The sequence below is a fragment of the Diaphorina citri genome, unplaced genomic scaffold (assembly GCF_000475195.1).
Source record: "Diaphorina citri unplaced genomic scaffold, Diaci psyllid genome assembly version 1.1 scaffold235, whole genome shotgun sequence".
Lineage (NCBI taxonomy): Eukaryota > Metazoa > Arthropoda > Insecta > Hemiptera > Psyllidae > Diaphorina > Diaphorina citri.
Window position 1 is genome coordinate 145,000 of NW_007377672.1, and position 21,444 is coordinate 166,443.

The following is a 21,444-nucleotide window of genomic DNA, read 5'->3' on the forward strand; positions in this document are numbered from 1 at the left end:
TATAGCTACGTATAGGTAGGTATTTAAACTAAACTATTGAAGAGAATTTTTTTTTCCTCTGCTAGCCTATTTTAGCTTGAGAGGTAATGCGGTCGTGGATTTGATTCCCTCCCAAGGCGAACTTTACCCTCAAATACAGATGAGCTTTGTGATCGGAAGGGCTGGCTTTCTCTCTTCGATTTTGGGACGATACAGTTTTCTCAAACCTCTTTAAAAAAATCAACCTGGGAAATAATAATAATAGTGCTTATTTATACTGCTCGCATAGGACTGAAAAGTCCCTTTACTCCAGCAGTAGGCTACTACTATTATTGGACTCGTCTTTTAAAAATGAAAAATAAAAATACCCACAACTGCAGATGCACCATGAAAGTAACTTGTAAATAAGATTCTATCTGTAAATAAGTTGTAAATAAGTTCCTATCTCAAAATAATTTGAATAAATAGACTACGTAAATAGAAATTCAATGTTATAACAATGACATTGTTATCAGTGAATGGAATAAACTGCATCCCAGAATAATAGTCATACTTGATAGTTATGATGAGAAAATTTTGATAACACAATACATCGCTTCTCCGCTTGCTTCTGCACCTTCTGGGCTTTACCCTTGCCTTCCTTGGCGCGAGTAAAGTCAGGATTGATGTGCAGAGCTTCGTCGAAATCTCGGATTGCTGTGAGAGAGAAAGATCAGAAAGTGTTTTTAAGTGTTCTTTTTTTAACAAAAAAAGTACCTAAGTGAAAAATCAAATCAAGAATAATAATAATAAACAAATTAGGTAGACACATAGGTACTGATCGAATGAACTACGGGCTAAATAATTCCCGGAGGGACGGGCCCAGCTTGTTTTAAAGGAAAAGAGGAATTAGTTCAAAAAGTAGGTGGCGTAGTAGCGTCTATAATAACTAATTCGAGCAGGATAAACAAGGTGTATTTCTATTATACTTACCATCATCATACATTTCATTAAACAAGTATACTTCTGCCCTATCACAAGGTATATTTCTATTATACTTACCATCATCATACATTTCATTAAACAAGTATACTTCTGCCCTATCACACAGAACATGCGGTTCCTTGAACAGGTTGATAGCTTCGTTACAAGCTGCCATGGCATCTTCACTCTCGTCAGCATGGAGATGACAGTGGCATAGTTTCTCGTGAGACACATAGGATATCATCGGCTCGTCGTTCTCCGTTCGCTGGATCTAAGGGGAAAAAAGGAACAAGAAAAAGGATGAGCTTTTCCCTCAGAAGAAGAGAAATAACAGTGGAATATTATTATTATTATTATTATTATTATTATTATTATTATTATTATTATTATTATTATTATTATTATTATTATTATTATTATTAAACAATTAGAACAAACTTTATTTACAGATGGTAACATAATGTACATAGATATAAGTAAAAAAAAAAATAAATAAAGAACATGAAATGTAAAGAACAAAAGTATAAAGAACATGAGTATACATAGGTAGAACATGAAAAAAATGTGGTCTGATCGTCCCAAAATCTAAGAGAGAAAAAGGACAGGTCAGGAGAGAGCTAGCCGTTCCGAGAACGAACCTTATCTGTTTCGGATAAAGTTCTCCTCGGACGGGAATCGAAGAGTGAACTGTAACAACGGAGGTCTTATCGTCCTGAAATCTGAGAGAAGGAAGACAGGATAGGAGAAAGTCAGCCGTTCCGAGAACGAATCTTACCTATTTGTTTAGGGCAGATTCCGCCCCTGGTGGGAATAGAACCCGCGACCTATAAATTTTATTTTAATCTCAAATAACTCTCATTTCCTTATCTTTGTCTCCCCTTTAGATTCTCACAATGTTATCGAAAGCCGCCAAAGATTCCAACATGTATGTCGTGGTCAATTTATTCGAAATCGTCGCCTGTCCCTCGGATGACCAGAGTTCCATATGTCGCGGTCAGGACCGGAACTATCACTACAACACCAACTTGGTGTTTGACAGACAAGGACAAATCATTGCCAAGTAAGTTGCGCTACAAATTAATGTTACCGATACCGACTGTAAAGTCCACACATAGCCGACCTCCATATGTCGCGGTCAGGACCGGAACTATCACTACAACACCAACTTGGTGATTGACAGACAAGGACAAATCATTGCCAAGTAAGTTGCGCTACAAATTAATGTTACCGATACCGACTGTAAAGTCCACACATAGCCGACGGATATCGATTGATGTCGACTGAAATCGTCCATAGTGCTTCGACAACATGTATTCACTTTGTCGATCGACGGCCGTCAACTGTGTGGACAGAGCTCAATGTGTAGGCCACTGGCAACAATATTGTGCAAGCCAGCCTAGTCAGCTTGGAGGGTAGCGCGTCTGCCTTGAAAGCGCTAGTTCGAGACTTCAGTTCAGCCCGCCCGAGGCGGATTTCATCCTTAACGAATACGGTTTGTTCTCGGTACTGTTGGCTTTCTCCTATCCTGTCTTCCTTCACTCTTCGCTTTCGGGACGATAAGACATAAGACCTCCACATTTACAGTTCCCACTACTTGTGGTGAGATTCGTCACTAAAGACCTTAACAGTTAAACAATGACATGAAGCCTCTAACAAGGGGGGGTGGGGGTCTGAAACGTTTCTCCATTAACACAAATAAACTCTCTATTCACACAGCAGTCATGAAGTACCTACTCATTGAAAAACTGCTAAAATCTGGCTTCTCTAAAAGCAAGGTGAAGCTTTTTGCCTCTTACCTTCAGAGGAGAGAGCAGAGGGTCCTCTTTCATGGCTGTACATCCAAACCTTATTTCTCTACCTCTTCAGTTGTTCAAGGCTCGAAGCTCAGTGGTATATTCTTTGCAATAATAATGGATGGCATTGGGGAGGTCATACCTCATTCCTATCCTGTCTTCCTTCACTCTTCGCTTGGGACGATAAGACATAAGACCTCCACATTTACAGTTCCCACTTGTCGTGAGATTCGTCACTAACACTTAAACAATGACATGAAGCCTCTAACAAGGGGGGGTGGGGGTCTGAAACGTTTCTCCATTAACACAAATAAACTCTCTATTCACACAGGTACAGAAAGTTCAACTTGTTCCTGGAGTACGCTTTTGACACCACACCCCAGCCCGAGATGATCACCTTCAACACAGACTTCGGTGTGACCTTCGGCACGTTCACCTGTTTCGACATACTGTTTCCTCAGCCGGCGGTGCAACTGGTGAAACAGAAGAACATCACCGACTTTGTGTACACGGCCGCTTGGATGTCGGAGTTGCCGCTACTTACCGGTAAATATCAAAGAGTAGGGAGACCCTCAAGGCGCAGTTTTGTGCCCGAATTATTGAACTTTTGAATGTCACCGTTTGTTCTTACTTAGAAAACTTTAATAGGTACTTATAGGCAAGGTACTACCTACTTACAACCTCCTTTTTTCTATAAAATTAAATACCGATTTCAAACTGCCGAAAGTTGATATTGTATTATCATTCTCATTTACAATTCACTATAGCATCAACATTGTACGTAATTGACTATGTATTTTCCTTTTCTTCCAGCTGTCACAGTTCACTCTCGAAACAGAAGAACATCACCGACTTTGTCTACACGGCCGCTTGGATGTCGGAGTTGCCGCTACTTACCGGTAAATATCAAAGAGGAGTAGGGAGATCCTCAAGGCGCAGTTTTGTGCCCGAATTATTGAACTTTCGAATGTCACCGTTTGTTCTTACTTAGAAAACTTTAATAGGTACTTATAGGCAAGGTACTACCTACTTACAACCTCCTTTTTTCTATAAAATTATACCGATTTCAAACTGCCGAAAGTTGATATTGTATTACCATTCTCATTTACAATTCACTATAGCATCAACATTGTACGTAATTGACTATGTATTTTCCTTTTCTTCCAGCTGTCACAGTTCACTCTTCCTGGGCATTCTCCATGGATGTGAACCTCCTGTCTTCCAACTACAACAACCCCGCCCAGTACGGTGGTGGCAGTGGTATCTACGCGGGTCGTCAGGGTATCAAAGTGGCCGTCATGCCACAGTACACGGGTTCACAACTCCTCATCTCACGTGTTCCTAAGAAGAGCTCCGTTGTTGTTCCGAAGAGTGAATCACATGTGGTTCCCCTAATTCCAGTTCCTACCCATCACAAGAATCAGTTGCGTCTCTTATGCGATAGCAGCTACAGGTTCTTCCATTGTAAACCCCTCGAGTCTTTCTCAGATGAACCCAAGACCACCTCCACATTCAGTTATAGTGAGAGTAAGTACGGGTTCTCATGCTCAATAGAAGTGACCTGGTCTAATAAGGATCCTAACAACAACATGCCAAGCTACAAGATGTTTGGATACGCAGGAGAGAGAACATTCAGCGGAGCCAAGACATGTTACATCGAGGCCTGTGGATTATCAGCTGTCCGTAATGATAACGGGAACACCACAGGGTGTGGCCTTATCCCAGACTTGTATGATAGCGCTACATCGAGGCCTGTGGATTATCAGCTGTCCGTAATGATAACGGGAACACCACAGGGTGTGGCCTTATCCCAGACTTGTATGATAGCGGGGTTACTATCCATAGCATCAAGATCACTGCCACTTCCAGTGATATGAAAACCATTGCCATTCCGTCCACTCTCAACTCGTCCATTATACCACTGGACGTGGCAGACTATACATTTACTAATGATGGAAAGTCTATTCAGATGAATCTGGTCAATCCCTCCACTGATCTCATTACGTTTGCTGTGTACAAGTTACCACGCGAGGTACCTTAGTCCTTAGTGTATGTCAAAGCCTGTTTCCACTGGTCGTGAGTTTCATCCGATTTTTTTTTTCAAATGTCCTGTAGGTAATGTAATTTAAATGAGTGTTCCCATTACACACGACACAATCTTTTTCCGAACGACACAAAATGTCTTTGTAGGCAATGTTGGTTAAATGAGAGTGTTCCTATTCTATTCTTTATTTGAGGATGGTTTTTTGTTTTGTAAACGCCCAATTAGAGACGTCAACTATTCTACTGACCTGTGATTCGATAATGAACGCCGTCATTCTCGATGACTTGGCCGTCCTTGTACCAAAACACCTGAGGGATAGGATAGCCGTCTACATCACACGGAATGGAAATGTCCGATCCAACTCCAAACACTTGGGTCTCCAGGGTGATGTTCACTTTCACTGGAACTGAAGGGGAAGATACATTGGTTGAATAAAAGGAGAGATTTTATACTACTCAACAACACCCATGACCACTCTCAATCAACCTTAGGTAAGGTCGCTAGGGTGATAGCTTTGGGGTGACTTTATTGGATACAAAAAATTACGAGAGGATGCCCTTCGAACTCAACCTTTGTACCCATGACCACTCTCAATCAACCCTAGGTAAGGTCGCTAGGGTGATAGCTTTGGGGTGACTTTATTGGATACAAAAAATTACGAGAGGATGCCCTTCGAACTCAACCTTTGTTAGTTTTTTTAGCAAAGGGAAATTTCAGGCCGGTATCCTCCCTCCCATAAAAAAAAAGAAAGAAGAAGGAGACGCAAAGTTAGTAAGTTAGTGTTTTACTACATGTACATAGCAAAAGTTACAAGCGGTTATTTGGTTAGATAGAAATAGAATCTCAAGTGCACCCGAAAACTCTGGTTAAGAGAACAACTTCAAATCTTTACATAAAAAGGCAATAGCCCTCAATGATCGTCCTTTGAAAGAAATCCCCATCTTTTACAAACTCAAGGTTCCAAGTGCTCGTCTAAGAACGTTGAATTCTGAAAGCATATCAGCTAACAATAGACCCATTCTTCACACATGACCTTGTTGCTTAGCATGCACATAAATAAATGACCCATTCTCGAGTAATTTTCGTAGAAATGTGATCGTAAAAATGGGCCAAAAATTAGATTGAGTAAAAATAGAAACAGGCTAGTTATAGCTCGGAGGGTAGCCCGCCTGCCTTGTAAGGGCTAGGTCGCGCCCTTGAGGAACTATATCCTAAACAGATGAGGTTCGTTCTCGGAAGGGCTGGCTTTCTCCTATCCTGTCCTCCTCTCTTCGATTTCGAGACGATAAGACCCCCGTTGTTAACAGTTCCTTCTATGAAACCTCCACAAAAGGTTAGAAGAGAATAGAATATACCTACATACACCGTTGTTTATCCCGCTGGGATAGGACTTAAAAGTCCCTTTAACTCCGCGGTCTAACCAAGGTGTAATTCTCGCCCTTGAGGAACTATATCCTCAACAGATGAGGTTCGTTCTTGGAACGGCTAGCTTTCTCCTATCCTGCCCTCCTCTCTTCGATTTCGGGACGATCTCACAGTTGAGCTGATTGATCCATCTCTCCACACCATAGTTACAATTGAACACAGCACTAAATGCTGACTTACCTCTCACAGTTGAGCTGATTGATCCATCTCTCCACACCATAGTTACAATTGAACACGGCACCACATGCTGACTTACCTCTCACAGTTGAGCTGATTGATCCATCTCTCCACACCATAGTTACAATTGAACACAGCACTACATTCAGCTCGTGCTGCTGCACATGGGTAAGACTACATGCTGACTTACCTTTCACAGTTGAGCTGATTGATCCATCTCTCCACACCATAGTTACAATTGAACACAGCACTACATTCAGCTCGTGCTGCTGCACATGGGTCGGTCTGAAGTAAGTATAATACGAAGCTTTTTCCACACATATTTCGGCAGTCTGTCACACAATCTGTAAGTGGCCGGTCTGAATGAAATAATCACACACATTGGTTCTATTTTACAAAACAGTGTTGTATTATTTATTTACAAAATATCGAATTCGTCTACCGTTAAATTCTTTAGGGGAAAAACACCTACATACGTAGGTATGCTTATTGCTTATACCTAATGGCGATGGTGAAGTAATGATAATAGTAAAAAGTAAAAAGGTACCTCCCTAACAACATCGATTGGGTAATTGTTGGCCTTACGATATAAAAAACGATACCTGTATCGTAAAGCCAACAATCACCCAACCAAAAATGTTGTTAATACCGCCCACTCAAGGTTCAACTGTTTAACATACCGACCTAAGTCAGACCGTGTGTGGAGCCAAAAGCTTCCGACTTCTAGTCTCTCAGACGGTCTGAAGGAAGAAGAAGGTTTTTTTTTTTAATTTTAACCTTTAAGTGTGTTAAGCATATATTAAGCACAAATGTCCCCGCTTAATATACTACACTAAATTTTATGACCTGACTTGGACTCCAACCACCAACCTCCAGATTCAAAGTCAATCACCAATTAATAGTCCACTTACCTTCCACTCGGATAGTGACGGCATTTTCATCGGAAGTGTAGGAATTGGACGCCACACATCTGTATTCTCCAGAGTCTGTCGCATTAGCCTGGTTGATGTGTAGACGGTTGCTCTCTGGAAATTTTAATGCAATTTCTTTGTGTTATTATATCACAACTTTGGTGCTCACTGCAGCATTGTAGGATTTTCCCAATATCACAATAATCCTAAGAAAATGTGTGAGTGAGATGTTCTAAAAGAACCACCTTGTGAGTGAGATGTTCTAAAAGAACCACCTTGTGAGTGAGATGTTCTAAATTCTAAAAGAACCACCTTGTGCTTAATAAACTTATAATACTGTATGCTTATAATATGACTAGGCTGGCGACGTCTTCTATTTAAGGTGAAAAGCCTGGAGCTGAGTAACAGGCTATTGGAAACCAGTCAAGAAAAACGGCCAGCCTAGCCGTCGCGTCGTCTGCCTTGTAAGCGCTAGGTCCCGGGTTCGACTTCCGCCCAGGTGGATTTTATCTTAAACAGATAAGGTTCTTTCTCTGAACAGCTGGCTTTCTCCTATCCTGTGAGTTCTCACTTCGATTTTGGGACCGTAAGACCTTAGCCGTTACAGTTCCCTCTAACAAACCTCTTTTTTTAATATCAATAATTTTAGGATTAATCTAATAATAATAATAATAATAATAATAATACCATGCTGGCACCGGTCGCTATGCGCATTTACATGTCATAGCTACTCATTTTCCTCACGAGGCTGAGTGGGCCCCGCCATGCTGGCACCGGTCGCTATGCGCATTTATATGTCATAGCTACTCATTTTCCTCACGAGGCTGAGTGGGCCCCGCCACAGCCAGTCATGGAATCAATCATTTGCATGATACAAATTTCTTGATTCCGCCGGGAATCGAACCCGGGTCTCCCGCGTGCAAGGCGAGCGCAGTGACCACTACGCCATGGGAGCTGACTGCTCTCTGGAAATGAAAATGTGTGATATCTCACTTTTAGAACAAGGTAAACTGATAATAGACTAGGCTGGCGACGTCTTTTTAAGGTGAAAAGCCTGGAGCTAAGTAACAGCTATTGGAAACCAGTCAAGAAAAACGGCCAGCCTTAGCCGTCGCGTCGTCTGCCTTGTAAGCGCTAGGTCGCGGGTTCGACTTCCGCCCAGGTGGATTTTATCTTAAACAGATAAGGTTCTTTCTCTGAACAGCTGGCTTCCTCCTATCCTGTCAGTTCTCGCTTCGATTTCGGGACCGTAAGAGCTTAGCCGTTACAGTTCTAACGAACCCCTTTTTTTTAATATCAATAATTTTAAAATTAACCTAAAATATAACCGAAAAAAAAAACTATACCTATGAAATATATAAGACCTTGTTTAGACTGCGGGAGTAAAGGGACTTTTCAGTCTCATTCTGGCAGGATGAACAAGGTATATTCTATTCTCTATTCTATTCTTTATTTGAGGATGGTTTTTTGTTTTGTAAACGCCCAATTAGAGACGTCAACTATTCTACTGACCTGTGATTCGATAATGAACGCCGTCATTCTCGATGACTTGGCCGTCCTTGTACCAAAACACCTGAGGGATAGGATAGCCGTCTACATCACAACCCTAGTGGATTAATTTGTAGACAAGGCAGTGAACTACGTAGAATTGTCGTTAAAGTGGCCTAGCGTATAGGTCAGTAATCTTCCTCCAACGCAACGACCTGGAAGATTATCGAAAGGCCTCCCTTTTGAGACATGTTGTCTTATACTGCCAGAGTTATTCTGAAAAGTCCCTTTACTCCCACAGTCTAAACAAGGTCCTATTATGTATTTGGTACAATATTTTTACAATTAAAAAAAATATATATATATATATGTATGTAATATTACGGATGGTACCAAATGAAAGACATACATCCTGTTATTGGTGGATGACATGCACGCACCAAGACCTGATCAACGCAGAGCAGACCTTGGTGCAAGTTGCACAGTACTGGCAGGATTCCATTTGATAGTTGCTGACCCTGGACACGTAAAGTAAGTATCCTCTTATTTTCAGATGCTTGCAGAGTCCCCGTGGACCCTGGCCCATGTAGGGGCAACTTCTCCAAGTTCTATTTTGATCCGGACACGAGCTCCTGCCAGGAATTCCGCTACGGAGGCTGCCCAGGATCTGCCAACCGGTTCTCTACCATTGAGGAGTGCGAGAGCTTCTGTTTCAAACAAGAGGAGATACTTCCCGTGGGATCTAACTCAACTGAGGCCAGATCAGGTAGGTACCATATTGCACTACGACTTATTTTGGGAAGAATCTTTCAATTTTTCTGATCAGGCATTATTATTTGGGCTATGAATAAGGCCTCTACAAAGTTTCATGTTATCCTAGGACTATTGTACAAAAATCGATCTGGAGACAAAACCAGACAAGTTAGCCAATTTTATTTTACCGACGTCTTAAGATTACAACATTTTAGAACGGAATTTTTTCGATAGAATCTATCTATCGCCAACCTTCAAAAACTATATGTAGACCGCGTATGACAAAGAAGACTTATAAAACAATACGATTTAACCCTTTCACCCCGACTTATTTTGGGAAGAATCTTTCAATTTTTCTGATCAGGCATTATTATTTGGGCTACAAATAAGGCCTCTATAAAGTTTCATGTTATCCTAGGACTATTGTACAAAAATCGATCTGGAGACAAAACCAGACAAGTTAGCCAGTTAAATTTTACCGACGTCTTAGATTACAACATTTTGGAACGGAATTTTTTCGATAGAATCTATCTATCGCCAACCTTCAAAAACTATATGTAGACCGCGTATGACAAAGAAGACTTATAAAACAAAAGTAATATTAGGCAATGATAAGAACGAAAGGATCATCTTACTACCTCCCTAACTCCAAAGCCATCTCAGGGTCTCCTGGGTCTTATTCTACCCCCCATAATACTATTTCACTTGTTTCGTTCTTCCAGTGATCTGCCGACTCCCAGGGGATGGCGGCATGTGTTCTGAGTATCACAAGCGTTACTATTCAGCCAATTGAATTTTACCGACGTCTTAGATTACAAAAGAAACATTTGAAAAACACTGAGAACGGAATTTTTCCGATAGAATCTATCTATCTGATCTGGGATGATATATCCCATTTTAAAAATAATGTTTCTGTGGGACTTATTGTCCCTTTAGGGGTGAAAGGGTTAAATAAACAAAGTGGTGCACTATTAAACTAAAGAGGTAAAGGACTAGGCACATGTCCTAATACGACAGTCTAAATAATATGTATAGCACTATACTTTACCTATGATTGCCAATCTTCAAAAACTGTAGACCGCGTATGCAGAAGAATAATAAAGGTTTAACGTTATTTTATAACTTGTAAGGTCCTTTTAAAACAAAAGCAATGATTAGAACTAAAAGATCATCTTACTGTTTCCCTCCTTCCAAAGCCATCTCAGGAGACCCTGAGATGGCTCTGACAAAATCCCCATTAAGCCCTAGAGAGAAGGAAGGATGTCTTTCCGTCGTTTGTCCACCCTAAAATGGACACAAAATAAGGTACTCATATTCTAATCCACTTATGATTCTATTAATCTTATTCTACCCCCCTTATTACTATTTCACTTGTTTCGTTCTTCCAGTGATCTGCCGACTCCCAGGGGATGGCGGCATGTGTTCTGAGTATCACAAGCGTTACTATTTTCCCTCTGTCTCTGTCAAACCTCTTCAAAAGTTTGCATTTCTTCAGTGCTACTTGAGAGTATTTTGTTCATAAAATGGATGCTAAACATAAGACCTCATCCACTAACCCGCACGCTCTCTCCACTAACCCTCCGTCTAGACCCAGTCGGTCAGCGGCCCGCTGCCGTTATCGGCGAAGACCCGACATCCGTTATCGTTCGTCTCGGGTATCCGACCATCGTACCGTGCTACGCCATTGGCTATCCGCAACCCATTATCACCTGGTGGCGTCAGAACGAAATGATCCAAGTCCGTTCCGAGAACTACGAGCTGAACAAGAACATGCTTACCATCAAGCGTGTTGAACCGGAGCGCCTGGGCGCGTACACATGTCAGGCGTATAATGGACTAGGGCGCGCTGTCTCATGGACTGTCACGCTACAGGCGTTACCCTCGGAGAAGGTGGCTGACCCGAACGCTATTGACTATGGAACCATCTTGTCGTCCGCATTCCCATCGGAGAGTGCGAGTCCCGTAGTCACCCAAACCACTACGACAACGACAGAGGCCACGTCACCTCATGTATACGCAGGTATGGTGATATACAAGCAATGAGATTATTCTCTACAGCAGGGTAATCGTCCTTTGTAAGCGATCACCAGTATTTGCAAGCTCTATATTTTACGGGCCTGGCACATTTTTACGATCACATTTCTACGAAAATTACTCGAGAATGGGTCATTTATTTATGTGCATGCTAAGCAACAAGGTCATGTGTAAAGAATGGGATTTTGGTGCTTCCCCTATTGGCGGGAGAACATGGAAAAATGAAATTTTGAATAGGCCATAACTCCAGCCCTGCTTGTCGGATCGAGCTCAAACTTGTACCAGAGTACTACGTTCCTTAAGACCTTTGATATGACGTATCACAAACAGGGGGTTCTCATTTAAGATTTTAACCCATTTCGCGGACTTCGCGAAATTTTTCGCTAATCGCGATATTGCCAAAATATCCGCATTAAAAATCAAAAAGTTACGGGTTTTTTTGTTTTTCGAAATTTCAAACAGGCTTCGAGAAAAACAATTGAAGCATAAATTCTGGGACACCCTGTATACCTTTAATTTAGGATAAGTATATGAAGTACCTACAAAGTTCTAGCTCAGGTAGCTCAAGGACGCAACTCGGATTTCACAATCGGGACGAAAGTCAGATCCCACCTTTCTACACATATAATTATTTTTCTTCTAGCTTTAACACATTGTGTACCATGGTCAAATGTTTGCCTGTTTGGAGCAAGATCGGGGTACCTGAAAGAAACACAAAATGGCGGATATCTCGGTTATTCTGGGGATTTCGAAAAAAATGTCTGGGGAACTTTTTGTAGCCATTGACCTGACAATGTATCTTCCCCTTCAGTTCCAGTGAAAGTGAACATCACCCTGGAGACCCAAGTGTTTGGAGTTGGATCGGACATTTCCATTCCGTGTGATGTAGACGGCTATCCTATCCCTCAGGTGTTTTGGTACAAGGACGGCCAAGTCATCGAGAATGACGGCGTTCATTATCGAATCACTGGTTAGTAGAATAGTTGACGTCTTTAATTGGTCGTTTACAAAACGAAAAACTATCCTCAAATAAAGTTGTTTTTTTTTCGGTTATATTTTAGGTTAATTTTAAAATTATTGATATTAAAAAAAAAGAGGTTTGTTAGAGGGAACTGTAACGGCTAAGCTCTTACGGTCCCGAAATCGAAGCGAGAACTCACAGGATAGGAGGAAGCCAGCTGTTCAGAGAAAGAACCTTATCTGTTTAAGATAAAATCCACCTGGGCGGAAGTCGAACCCGCGACCTAGCGCTTACAAGGCAGACGACGCGACGGCTAAGGCTGGCCGTTTTTCTTGACTGGTTTCCAATAGCTGTTACTTAGCTCCAGGCTTTTCACCTTAAAAAGACGTCGCCAGCCTAGTCTATTATCAGTTTACCTTGTTCTAAAAGTGAGATATCACACATTTTCATTTCCAGAGAGCAGTCAGCTCCCATGGCGTAGTGGTCACTGCGCTCGCCTTGCACGCGGGAGACCCGGGTTCGATTCCCGGCGGAATCAAGAAATTTGTATCATGCAAATGATTGATTCCATGACTGGCTGTGGCGGGGCCCACTCAGCCTCGTGAGGAAAATGAGTAGCTATGACATGTAAATGCGCATAGCGACCGGTGCCAGCATGGTTAGGTAAACATTGGACGTTAGGATTATTGTGATATTGGGAAAATCCTACAATGCTGCAGTGAGCACCAAAGTTGTGATATAATAACACAAAGAAATTGCATTAAAATTTCCAGAGAGCAACCGTCTACACATCAACCAGGCTAATGCGACAGACTCTGGAGAATACAGATGTGTGGCGTCCAATTCCTACACTTCCGATGAAAATGCCGTCACTATCCGAGTGGAAGGTAAGTGGACTATTAATTGGTAATTGACTTTGAATCTGGTGGTGGAGTCCAAGTCAGGTCATAAAATTTAGCGTAGTATATTAAGCGGGGACATTTGTGACAAGCGAATGCTTAATACACTTAAAGGTTAAAATTTAAAAACGAAGAAGATTAAAATTCCTCCATAAACCTTCTTCTTCTAGGAACTTAAAAAAAAATGGAAAAATAAATGAAAAAAACTGCCAGCTAAAACACCATATGAATTGAATACTCATTGTCTCCTTTCATCATCCCCAGGTATCTTCATTCACCCGTCGTGCCGGGACCTCCCCCTGTTCGCCAACTGCAAGCTGATCGTCGAAGGCCGCTACTGCCAGCATCACTACTATTCTCAGTTCTGCTGTGAGTCCTGTACTCGGGCCGGACAGCTGCCATCCTACGGGCCACATATCAAGCGGGCCGTGGAAGCAGAGGCCGCCGCTGCCGATAAGAAGAGGCGGTCCAGGCGAAGTCTAGTCAGTCGATTGTTTGATTTGTGAGCGGCGCGAGGGGTAGACCCCGTGTAAGCTTAACTCATCCCTTGGGGCAGTGGCTTCCTACAGCCAAGCCTCCGAGTGGGCCTTTTGTGTGTGGAGTTAAGCGTTCAGGGAGGGGGAGTCAAGCGACTGATTCACGAGGACTAGTCAGATTACTGCCTTAGTGGCGTAGAGGCCAAGGCGCTCGCTTGGTAAACAGGAGGACGCAGGTTCAATCTCAGCCGAGTCATGGAATTTTATTTTCATTTAATCCGCGAGGGGTAGACCCCGTGTAAGCTTAACTCATCCCTTGGGGCCGTGGCTTCCTACAGCCAAGCCTCCGAGTGGCCTTTTTGTGTATGGAGTTAAGCGTTCAGGGAGGGGGAGTCAAGCGACTGATTCACGAGGACTAGTCAGATTACTGCCTCGGTGGCGTAGAGGCCAAGGCGCTCGCTTGGTAAACAGGAGGACGCAGGTTCAATCTCAACCGAGTCATGGAATTTTATTTTCATTTAATTAAGACTTTGACGGCAGTAATGGAGCCCTAAGGCTCGCTTGGTAAACAGGAGGACGCGTTCATTTAATTAAGACTTTGACGGTAGTAATGGAGCCCTAAGGTTCGCTTGGTAAACAGGAGGACGCGAAAGAATGGGTCTATTGTTAGCTCATACGCTTTCAGAATTCAACGTTCTTAGATGAGCACTTGGAACCTTGAGTTTGTAAAAGGTGGGGATTTCTTTCAAAGGACGATCATTGAGGGCTATTGCCTTTTATGTAAAGATTTGAAGTTGTTCTCTTAACCAGAGTTTTCGGGTGAACTTGAGATTCTATTTCTGTCTAACCAAACAACCGCTTGTAACTTTTGCTATGTACATGTAGTAAAACACTAACTTACTAACTTTGCGTCTCCTTCTTTTTTCTTTCTTTTTTTTTTATGGGAGGGAGGATACCAGCCTGAAATTTCCCTTTGCTAAAAAAACCAACAAAGGTTGAGTTCCTCTCGTGATTTTTTGTATCCAATATAGTCACCCCAAAGCTATCACCCTAGCGACCTTAGCTAGGGTTGATTGAGAGGCGGGCGAAAAACTCCGATTCCATCTGAACACGGGAAAATACGAGGAAGATTGGAAGATCGGGTGTTCTGCGTGTCCATGAGTATGGACGCGGTGGGCATCCGCCCGTCTGATGTTGCGGCACTTACGTGTCCGGTATCGCTGCGCCGGAGCAGCCCTATGTTGTAGTTGTAGTTAAGTTTTGTCTGTTTTCTTCTTACTTTTACCTATCACTTTCCTATGTAGTTTTAAGATATTATCAAGACTTGTGTTTTACAATTTTTTGTCAAATTGATAAACATATTGAACTATATTGAACTATCCGATAGCATAAAGCTGTGTCCACACATAGTTATAGGTATAGGTAGGTATAGGTATAGGTATGTTTTATTTGGTATCAATTTTTTTACAAAGAATTTCTTATCCTAGTTGTTGCAGTAGTACACAAGTAAAACCCTAGTAAAACACATAGTTGACCGCGTCGATCGACCATCGATCGATCGACGAAGTGAATCTAACTTGTCAACAATGTGCACGGTTTCAGTCGATGGGGTCGACTATGTGTGGACACAGCTTAACGATAAACAATGCTTCTGGGAAGAATCATGGTGTCAGCCTAGTTAGCTTAGTTGGTAGTGCGTCTGCCTTGTAAGCGCTAGGCCGCGGGTTCGATTCCCGCCCGGGGCGGATTTTATTTATGTATTTTTTCTTTATTTTCCAATTAAATTTTCTATTTTTCCATTTGATTTCAGAGTGTTGTAAACAAATGGAGTCTCAGACAAGCGTTCACAACTTGCTATCCTGTCAATCTTGATCCCAACGATAGACAAGCACTCAATGTAAGTCTACCTGCCTTGTAAGCGCTTAGGTCACGGGTTCGATTCCCGCTCGGGGCGAACTTTATCCCAACCAGATGAAGGTTCGTTCTTTGAACGGCTGGCTTTCTCCTATCCTGTCTTCGTCTCTTCGATTTGTTTCCTCCTAGTCTGTCTCTTACTCTTTTCCCTTTTCGATTTCGGGACGACAAAACCAAAACAAATTTAGAGGTTCTCTATCAAACCTCTTGGAAAAATTAACATAAGGATTCATCTGAAACTTCAATAACGTTTCAAAATTTAATATATTTTTAAAATTTACTTAATATGTAGGTATAACTTTTCTTTCTAATTTCAGATCGTGTCCATCTTTTACTTCACATATCTAGTCAAACTTTCTGAGCTTTTAGAAACGGTAAGTTCTCGCTTTTTAGCTAAATCCCCTTTAGGGATGAGCTATTCATTTCTAACGAGCCAGCCTAGTTAGCTTAGTTGGTAGTGCGTCTGCCTTGTAAGCGCTAGGCCGCGGGTTCGATTCCCGCCCGGGGCGGATTTGAAGAGAAAAGGAAGACAGGTAGGACAAAGCCAGCCGTTCCGAGGATAAAATTCACACTAAGCGGAAATCGAACTCGCGACCTGGCACTTACAAGACGCCCTACTCTCCAAGCTAACAATCTTTTCATTATATTTCAGGTTTGAACACACGTATTGGTTTTGCTGAGAAATGCGCGGCCAAGATAGCTGAGTTGACAGGATTACCATTCAAATCAGCACCCAACAAATTTGAAGCTTTAGCGGCTCACGATGCTTTGGTAGAAGTATCTGGCGCTCTCAATACAGTGGCTGTCAGTCTCATGAAGATTGCCAATGATATTCGATTCTTAGCATCAGGACCACGCTGTGGTCTGGGTGAGTTATCCCTTCCCGAGAATGAACCAGGATCTTCCATCATGCCAGGCAAAGTAAATCCGACCCAGTGTGAAGCTTTAACCATGGTAGCTGCTCAGGTAATGGGCAACCATGTGGCTGTTACTATAGGTGGAAGTAATGGTCACTTTGAGCTAAATGTATTCAAACCTCTTATTGTTAGCAACGTCCTTCGATCCATTCGGCTCATTGCGGATAGTGCCACAGCATTCACTGATAAATGTGTGAGTGGCATTGTTGCCAATGAAGAAAACATTCATCGACTGCTTCATGAGTCTCTCATGTTGGTTACTGCACTCAATCCACATATTGGTTATGATAAAGCAGCTAAAATAGCCAAGACTGCACATAAAGAAGGGACTACATTGAAAGTAGCAGCACTCAAGCTAGGTTATCTTACTGAAGAAGAATTCAACAAGTGGGTTGTGCCCGAGGATATGTTGGGACCCAAGTAACTCCAGAACTGATTCAATTGAATGACAACCTTTCTGTAGTGCAATTCGTATCACATCCCAGCCTAGTTAGCTTAGTTGGTAGTGTGTCTGCCTTGTAAGCGCTAGGCCGCGGGTTCGATTCCCGCCCGGGGCGGATTTTATCTTAATTAATAAAATTAATTAATTAATTAATTAATAATTAATTAATTAATTAATTAATTAATAATAATAAATTTATTAATAATGAAGACTCTTTTTGAGATTTTTCTTTTTCTTTGCGCTAATATTATTTATTATAGCAGTTAGCCACAGTCACCAGCCTAATTAGCTTAGAGGGTAGCGCGCCTGTAAGCGCTAGAACGCGGGTTCTATTCCCGCCCAGGGCAAAACAATATCTGTCGAACATGAGGTTCGAAATCGGAACGGCTGTCTTTCGCCGACCCTTTCCTCCTTCTCTCCGCGCTTTCGGAACGACCATACCTTCCTAGTTACGGTTCCCTGTACCCAACTTCTTTAAAAATGAAGGAAAAAAAATCTCAGGATTAATATTTTATCAACCTATAGTTGGTAATGCGTCTGCCTTGCGCTAGGCCGCGGGTTCGATTCCCACCCGGGGCGGATTTTATCCTGATGGGATAATGTTCGTTCTCGGAACGGCTGGCTTTCTCCTAGCCTGTCTTCCTTCTCTCTTCGATTTCGGGACGATAAGACCATAGCAGTTACAGTTCCCTCTGTCAAAACCTCTTCAAAAAAAATTATCAACCTATTTCTTTATTTTTCCCCCCAGATATTTTTCATCCTAAGGAAGAAGTACAATCAGGTGTCAGTACTACATCTGTATCATCATGTATCCACGCTATTCATATGCTGGTGGGGATCCCGATACTATCCAGGTGAGGGTTCGAACCCCGGCATCGGTTAAAATTAAAATAATGCCGTCCACTTTAAGGGGGGTAAACATGTAGCGCGTATAAAGGTAAACACCTAGAAACAAACTACTATCACGTCACGTGAGCTCATGGGGGGGCAGAAAGATGTACCTAGTTCAAATTTTTCCCATAACATGGCAGGTAATTCCGTTCATAATAGCCACACTGCCCTCAACGGACGTAACCTCACGTGACGTGATAGTAGTGTAGCTTTCCTGAACGAAATTACCGTAATTACCTAATAATAATAATAATAATAATAATAATAATAAAAATGTCGGGGAAAAAAATACCGCCTAATATGAACACCACTCATATTTCCGTTCTCTATTTCAGGAGGTCTGGCTTTGTTTCCTATTCTACTCAATAGCTCAGTTCATATCATCATGTACACTTACTACCTCATTGCTAATTTCGGACCCAAGTGGCAAGCCCTGGTCGCCCCCATCAAACCTTACATCACTATCATTCAAATGGTAAGCTCCTTCACTTTTACACTCTGTAGAAACCATGGTGAGTTTCTTTACTTTTGCACTCTGTAGAAATTATGGTGAGTTCCTTCACTTTTACACTCTGTAGAAACCATGGTGAGTTCCTTCACTTTTCCACTCTGTAGAAAAACTCCGCTCCATTACGGAACTTTTTTTTCTACGTCACTGAATAACTGCTCAGTGTGCTAAGGTCTTGATTGTTGATTGACGGAGCTTTTACCTTCCATTCGGTGACAAGCTACTCGCCTCCTCACATTTAACCTTACCCAGCCTGAGTGGGGCCGGGAAAATCCAGCAGCACGCGATTGTCCAAATGGTCACCCATCCGGATACTAACCACGCGCAACGTTGCTTAACTTCAGTCATCTATGGCTATAGGGAACTGGTGGTTTTAACGTGCTATATCGCCGCTGGTGGCTACTTCGGTTTTAATGTACAGTAATGTAGAATTTTAAAATTTTATTGCGATAAAATTAGGTCGCGGGTTCGATTACCGCCCGGGGCGGATTTTATCCTGATGGGATAATGTTCGTTCTCGGAACGGCTGGCTTTCTCCTATCCTGTCTTCCTTCTCTCTTCGATTTCGGGATGATAAGACCATAGCAGTTACAGTTCCCTCTGTCAAACCTCTTCAGCCAGCCTAGTTAGCTTGGTTGGTAGTGCGTCTGCCTTGTAAGCGCTAGGCCGCGGGTTCGATTCCCGCCCGGGGCGGATTTTATCCTGATGGGATAATGTTCGTTCTCGGAACGGCTGGCTTTTTCCTATCCTGTCTTCCTTCTCTCTTCGATTTCGGGACGATAAGACCATAGCAGTTACAGTTCCCTCTGTCAAACCTCTTGAAAAAAAAAATAATAATAATACGACACTATTCAAGAAATTTCAAGACGCCTTTCACACGATCCCACTATCTGTTCACAGGCCCAGTTCACACTACTCATTCTCATGTCGTTCGTCCTCGTGAGCCCCTACTACTGTAAGGACGGCCCTCAAACCCTCGCCTACATCTTCTTACCAAACCTCGTACTGGTGTACTATCTCTTCTATCAGTTCTTCAAGAGAACCTACCTGGGCACAGACCATCCGAATAAATACCCGAACAAGACTAACAAGAAATTGCAGCAACTACAGGAGCAGTATCAACGACAGAAACAAAACGGTGGCCAGTGGAGTCAAAAGAGTAAATAAAGAAATAGTCAAGCCTACAGTATCACAACCAAAGAGCAGTAACACAAGAAACTACAACAACTTCAGGAAAAATATCACTGACAGAAGAACCGTGGCAAGTGGAGTCAAAAGAGTAAATAAAGAAATAGACAAGCCTATACAATATCACAACAAAAGAGCAGTAACACAAGAAACTACAACAACTTCAGGAAAAATATCACCGACAGAAGAATCGTGGCAAGTGGAGTCAAAAGAGTAAATAGAGAAATAGACAAGCCTACACTATCACAACAAAAGAGCAGTAACACAAGAAACTACAACAACTTCAGGAAAAATATCACCGACAGAAGAACCGTGGAAAGTGGAGTCAAGACTGACAGAAGAACCGTGGCAAGTGGAGTCAAAAGAGTAAATAAAGGAATAGACAAGCCTACAATATCACAACAAAAGAGCAGTACCACAAGAAACTACAACAACTTCAGGAAAAATATCACTGACAGAAGAACCGTGGAAAGTGGAGTCAAAAGAGTAAATAAAGGAATAGACAAGCCTACAATATCACAACCAAAGAGCAGTAACACAAGAAACTACAAAAGAGTAGTGATGGGTAAATACCCGGGTATTTTCAATTTTGGGCTTTTGAGTTCCTCAGTCGAATTTTGCCCGGGAAATTTAAAAAAAAAATCAAGTGACGATGTTTTTTGTTTATTTTTCTTCTTTTTTTAAAAAAAAATACCCGGGTATTTACCCACCCGGGGGGTCGATAAATACCCGGGTAAATACCCAATTTTTATTTACCCACCCAGTGGGTATTTACCCACGACCCATCACTACAAAAGAGTAAATAAAGAAATAGGCAAGCCTACAATATCCCAACAAAAGAGCAGTAACACAAGAAACTACAACAACTTCAGGAAAAATATCACTGACAGAAGAACCGTGGAAAGTGGAGTCAAAAGAGTAAATAAAGAAATAGACAAGCCTACAATATCCCAACAAAAGAGCAGTAACACAAGAAACTACAACAACTTCAGGAAAAATATCACTGTCGGAAGAACCGTGGAAAGTGGAGTCAAAAGAGTAAATAAAGAAATAGACAAGCCTACAATATCACAACAAAAGAGCAGTAACACAAGAAACTACAACAACTTCAGGAAAAATATCACTGACAGAAGAACCGTGGAAAGTGGAGTCAAAAGAGTAAATAATGCAAGAAACAGACCAATAATTAAAAACATAAAAACAAAAGAGCAATAACACAAGAAAATGCAGCAACTACAGGAGCAGTATCAACGACATCAGAAGCAAAACGGTGGAAAGTGGAGTCAAAAGAGTAAATAAAGAAATAGACAAACTTACAATATCACAACAAAAGAGCAGTAACACAAGAAACTACAACAACTTCAGGAAAAATATCACCGACAGAAGAACCGTGGAAAGTGGAGTCAAAAGAGTAAATAATGCAAGAAACAGACCAATAATTAAAAACAAAAGAGCCATAACACAAGAAATTACAACTTCAGGAAAAATATCACTGACAGAAGAACCGTGGAAAGTGGAGTCAAAAGAGCAGTAACACAAGAAACTACAACAACTTCAGGAAAAATATCACTGACAGAAGAACCGTGGAAAGTGGAGTCAAAAGAGTAACAAGTGGAGTCAAAAGAGTAAATAAAGAAATAGACAAGCCTACAATATCACAACAAAAGAGCAGTAACACAAG

The 21,444-nt window shown here is 41.8% G+C and overlaps 4 protein-coding genes and 2 long non-coding RNA genes across 7 annotated transcripts in view; 4 read left to right on the forward strand and 2 right to left on the reverse strand.

The window, feature by feature from the left end:
• LOC103506423 (vanin-like protein 1) overlaps nt 1-4,827 on the forward strand; it is a 30,003-nt gene extending 25,176 nt beyond the window's left edge. Inside the window, exons 4-7 of one of the 2 annotated variants that reach the window (XM_026821487.1) lie at nt 1,827-2,002; nt 3,067-3,281; nt 3,903-4,437; nt 4,527-4,827. In XM_026821487.1, the coding sequence (XP_026677288.1) occupies nt 1,827-2,002; nt 3,067-3,281; nt 3,903-4,437; nt 4,527-4,776 (1,176 nt within the window). In that variant the 3' untranslated portion in view covers nt 4,777-4,827. Of the gene's footprint in view, nt 1-1,826; nt 2,003-3,066; nt 3,282-3,902; nt 4,438-4,485 lie in introns of both variants that reach the window. The other variant, XM_026821488.1, reaches the window with a different exon arrangement.
• Nucleotides 590-1,007, reverse strand: LOC113466256. The gene is made up of 2 exons (XR_003390704.1): nt 952-1,007; nt 590-675 (listed from the first exon to the last, which is right to left on the reverse strand). It is a non-coding gene; the product is annotated as an uncharacterized LOC113466256 (long non-coding RNA).
• A 2,502-nt stretch (nt 4,828-7,329) lies between the features above and the next one.
• LOC113466254 lies at nt 7,330-8,895 on the reverse strand. The gene is made up of 2 exons (XR_003390702.1): nt 8,805-8,895; nt 7,330-7,406 (listed from the first exon to the last, which is right to left on the reverse strand). It is a non-coding gene; the product is annotated as an uncharacterized LOC113466254 (long non-coding RNA).
• Nucleotides 8,896-9,166: 271 nt separating this feature from the next.
• Nucleotides 9,167-10,326, forward strand: LOC103506436 (kunitz-type serine protease inhibitor As-fr-19-like). Its single transcript, XM_026821479.1, has 3 exons — nt 9,167-9,264; nt 9,317-9,546; nt 10,256-10,326. Exons 1-3 carry the CDS (start codon nt 9,167-9,169, stop codon nt 10,324-10,326), a joined length of 399 nt encoding a protein of 132 aa, XP_026677280.1.
• Nucleotides 10,327-11,060: 734 nt separating this feature from the next.
• On the forward strand, nt 11,061-14,452 carry LOC103506437 (papilin-like). Its single transcript, XM_008470827.2, has 5 exons — nt 11,061-11,553; nt 12,379-12,537; nt 13,302-13,415; nt 13,692-13,945; nt 14,191-14,452. The coding sequence occupies exons 1-4, from the start codon at nt 11,061-11,063 to the stop codon at nt 13,931-13,933; spliced, it is 1,008 nt and encodes a 335-aa protein (XP_008469049.1). The 3' UTR covers nt 13,934-13,945; nt 14,191-14,452.
• A 608-nt stretch (nt 14,453-15,060) lies between these two features.
• Nucleotides 15,061-19,873, forward strand: LOC103506438 (elongation of very long chain fatty acids protein AAEL008004). The gene is made up of 6 exons (XM_026821480.1): nt 15,061-15,117; nt 15,714-15,800; nt 16,135-16,191; nt 17,925-18,030; nt 18,403-18,542; nt 19,476-19,873. The coding sequence occupies exons 1-6, from the start codon at nt 15,061-15,063 to the stop codon at nt 19,740-19,742; spliced, it is 714 nt and encodes a 237-aa protein (XP_026677281.1). The 3' UTR covers nt 19,743-19,873.
• Nucleotides 19,874-21,444: the final 1,571 nt, after the last annotated feature.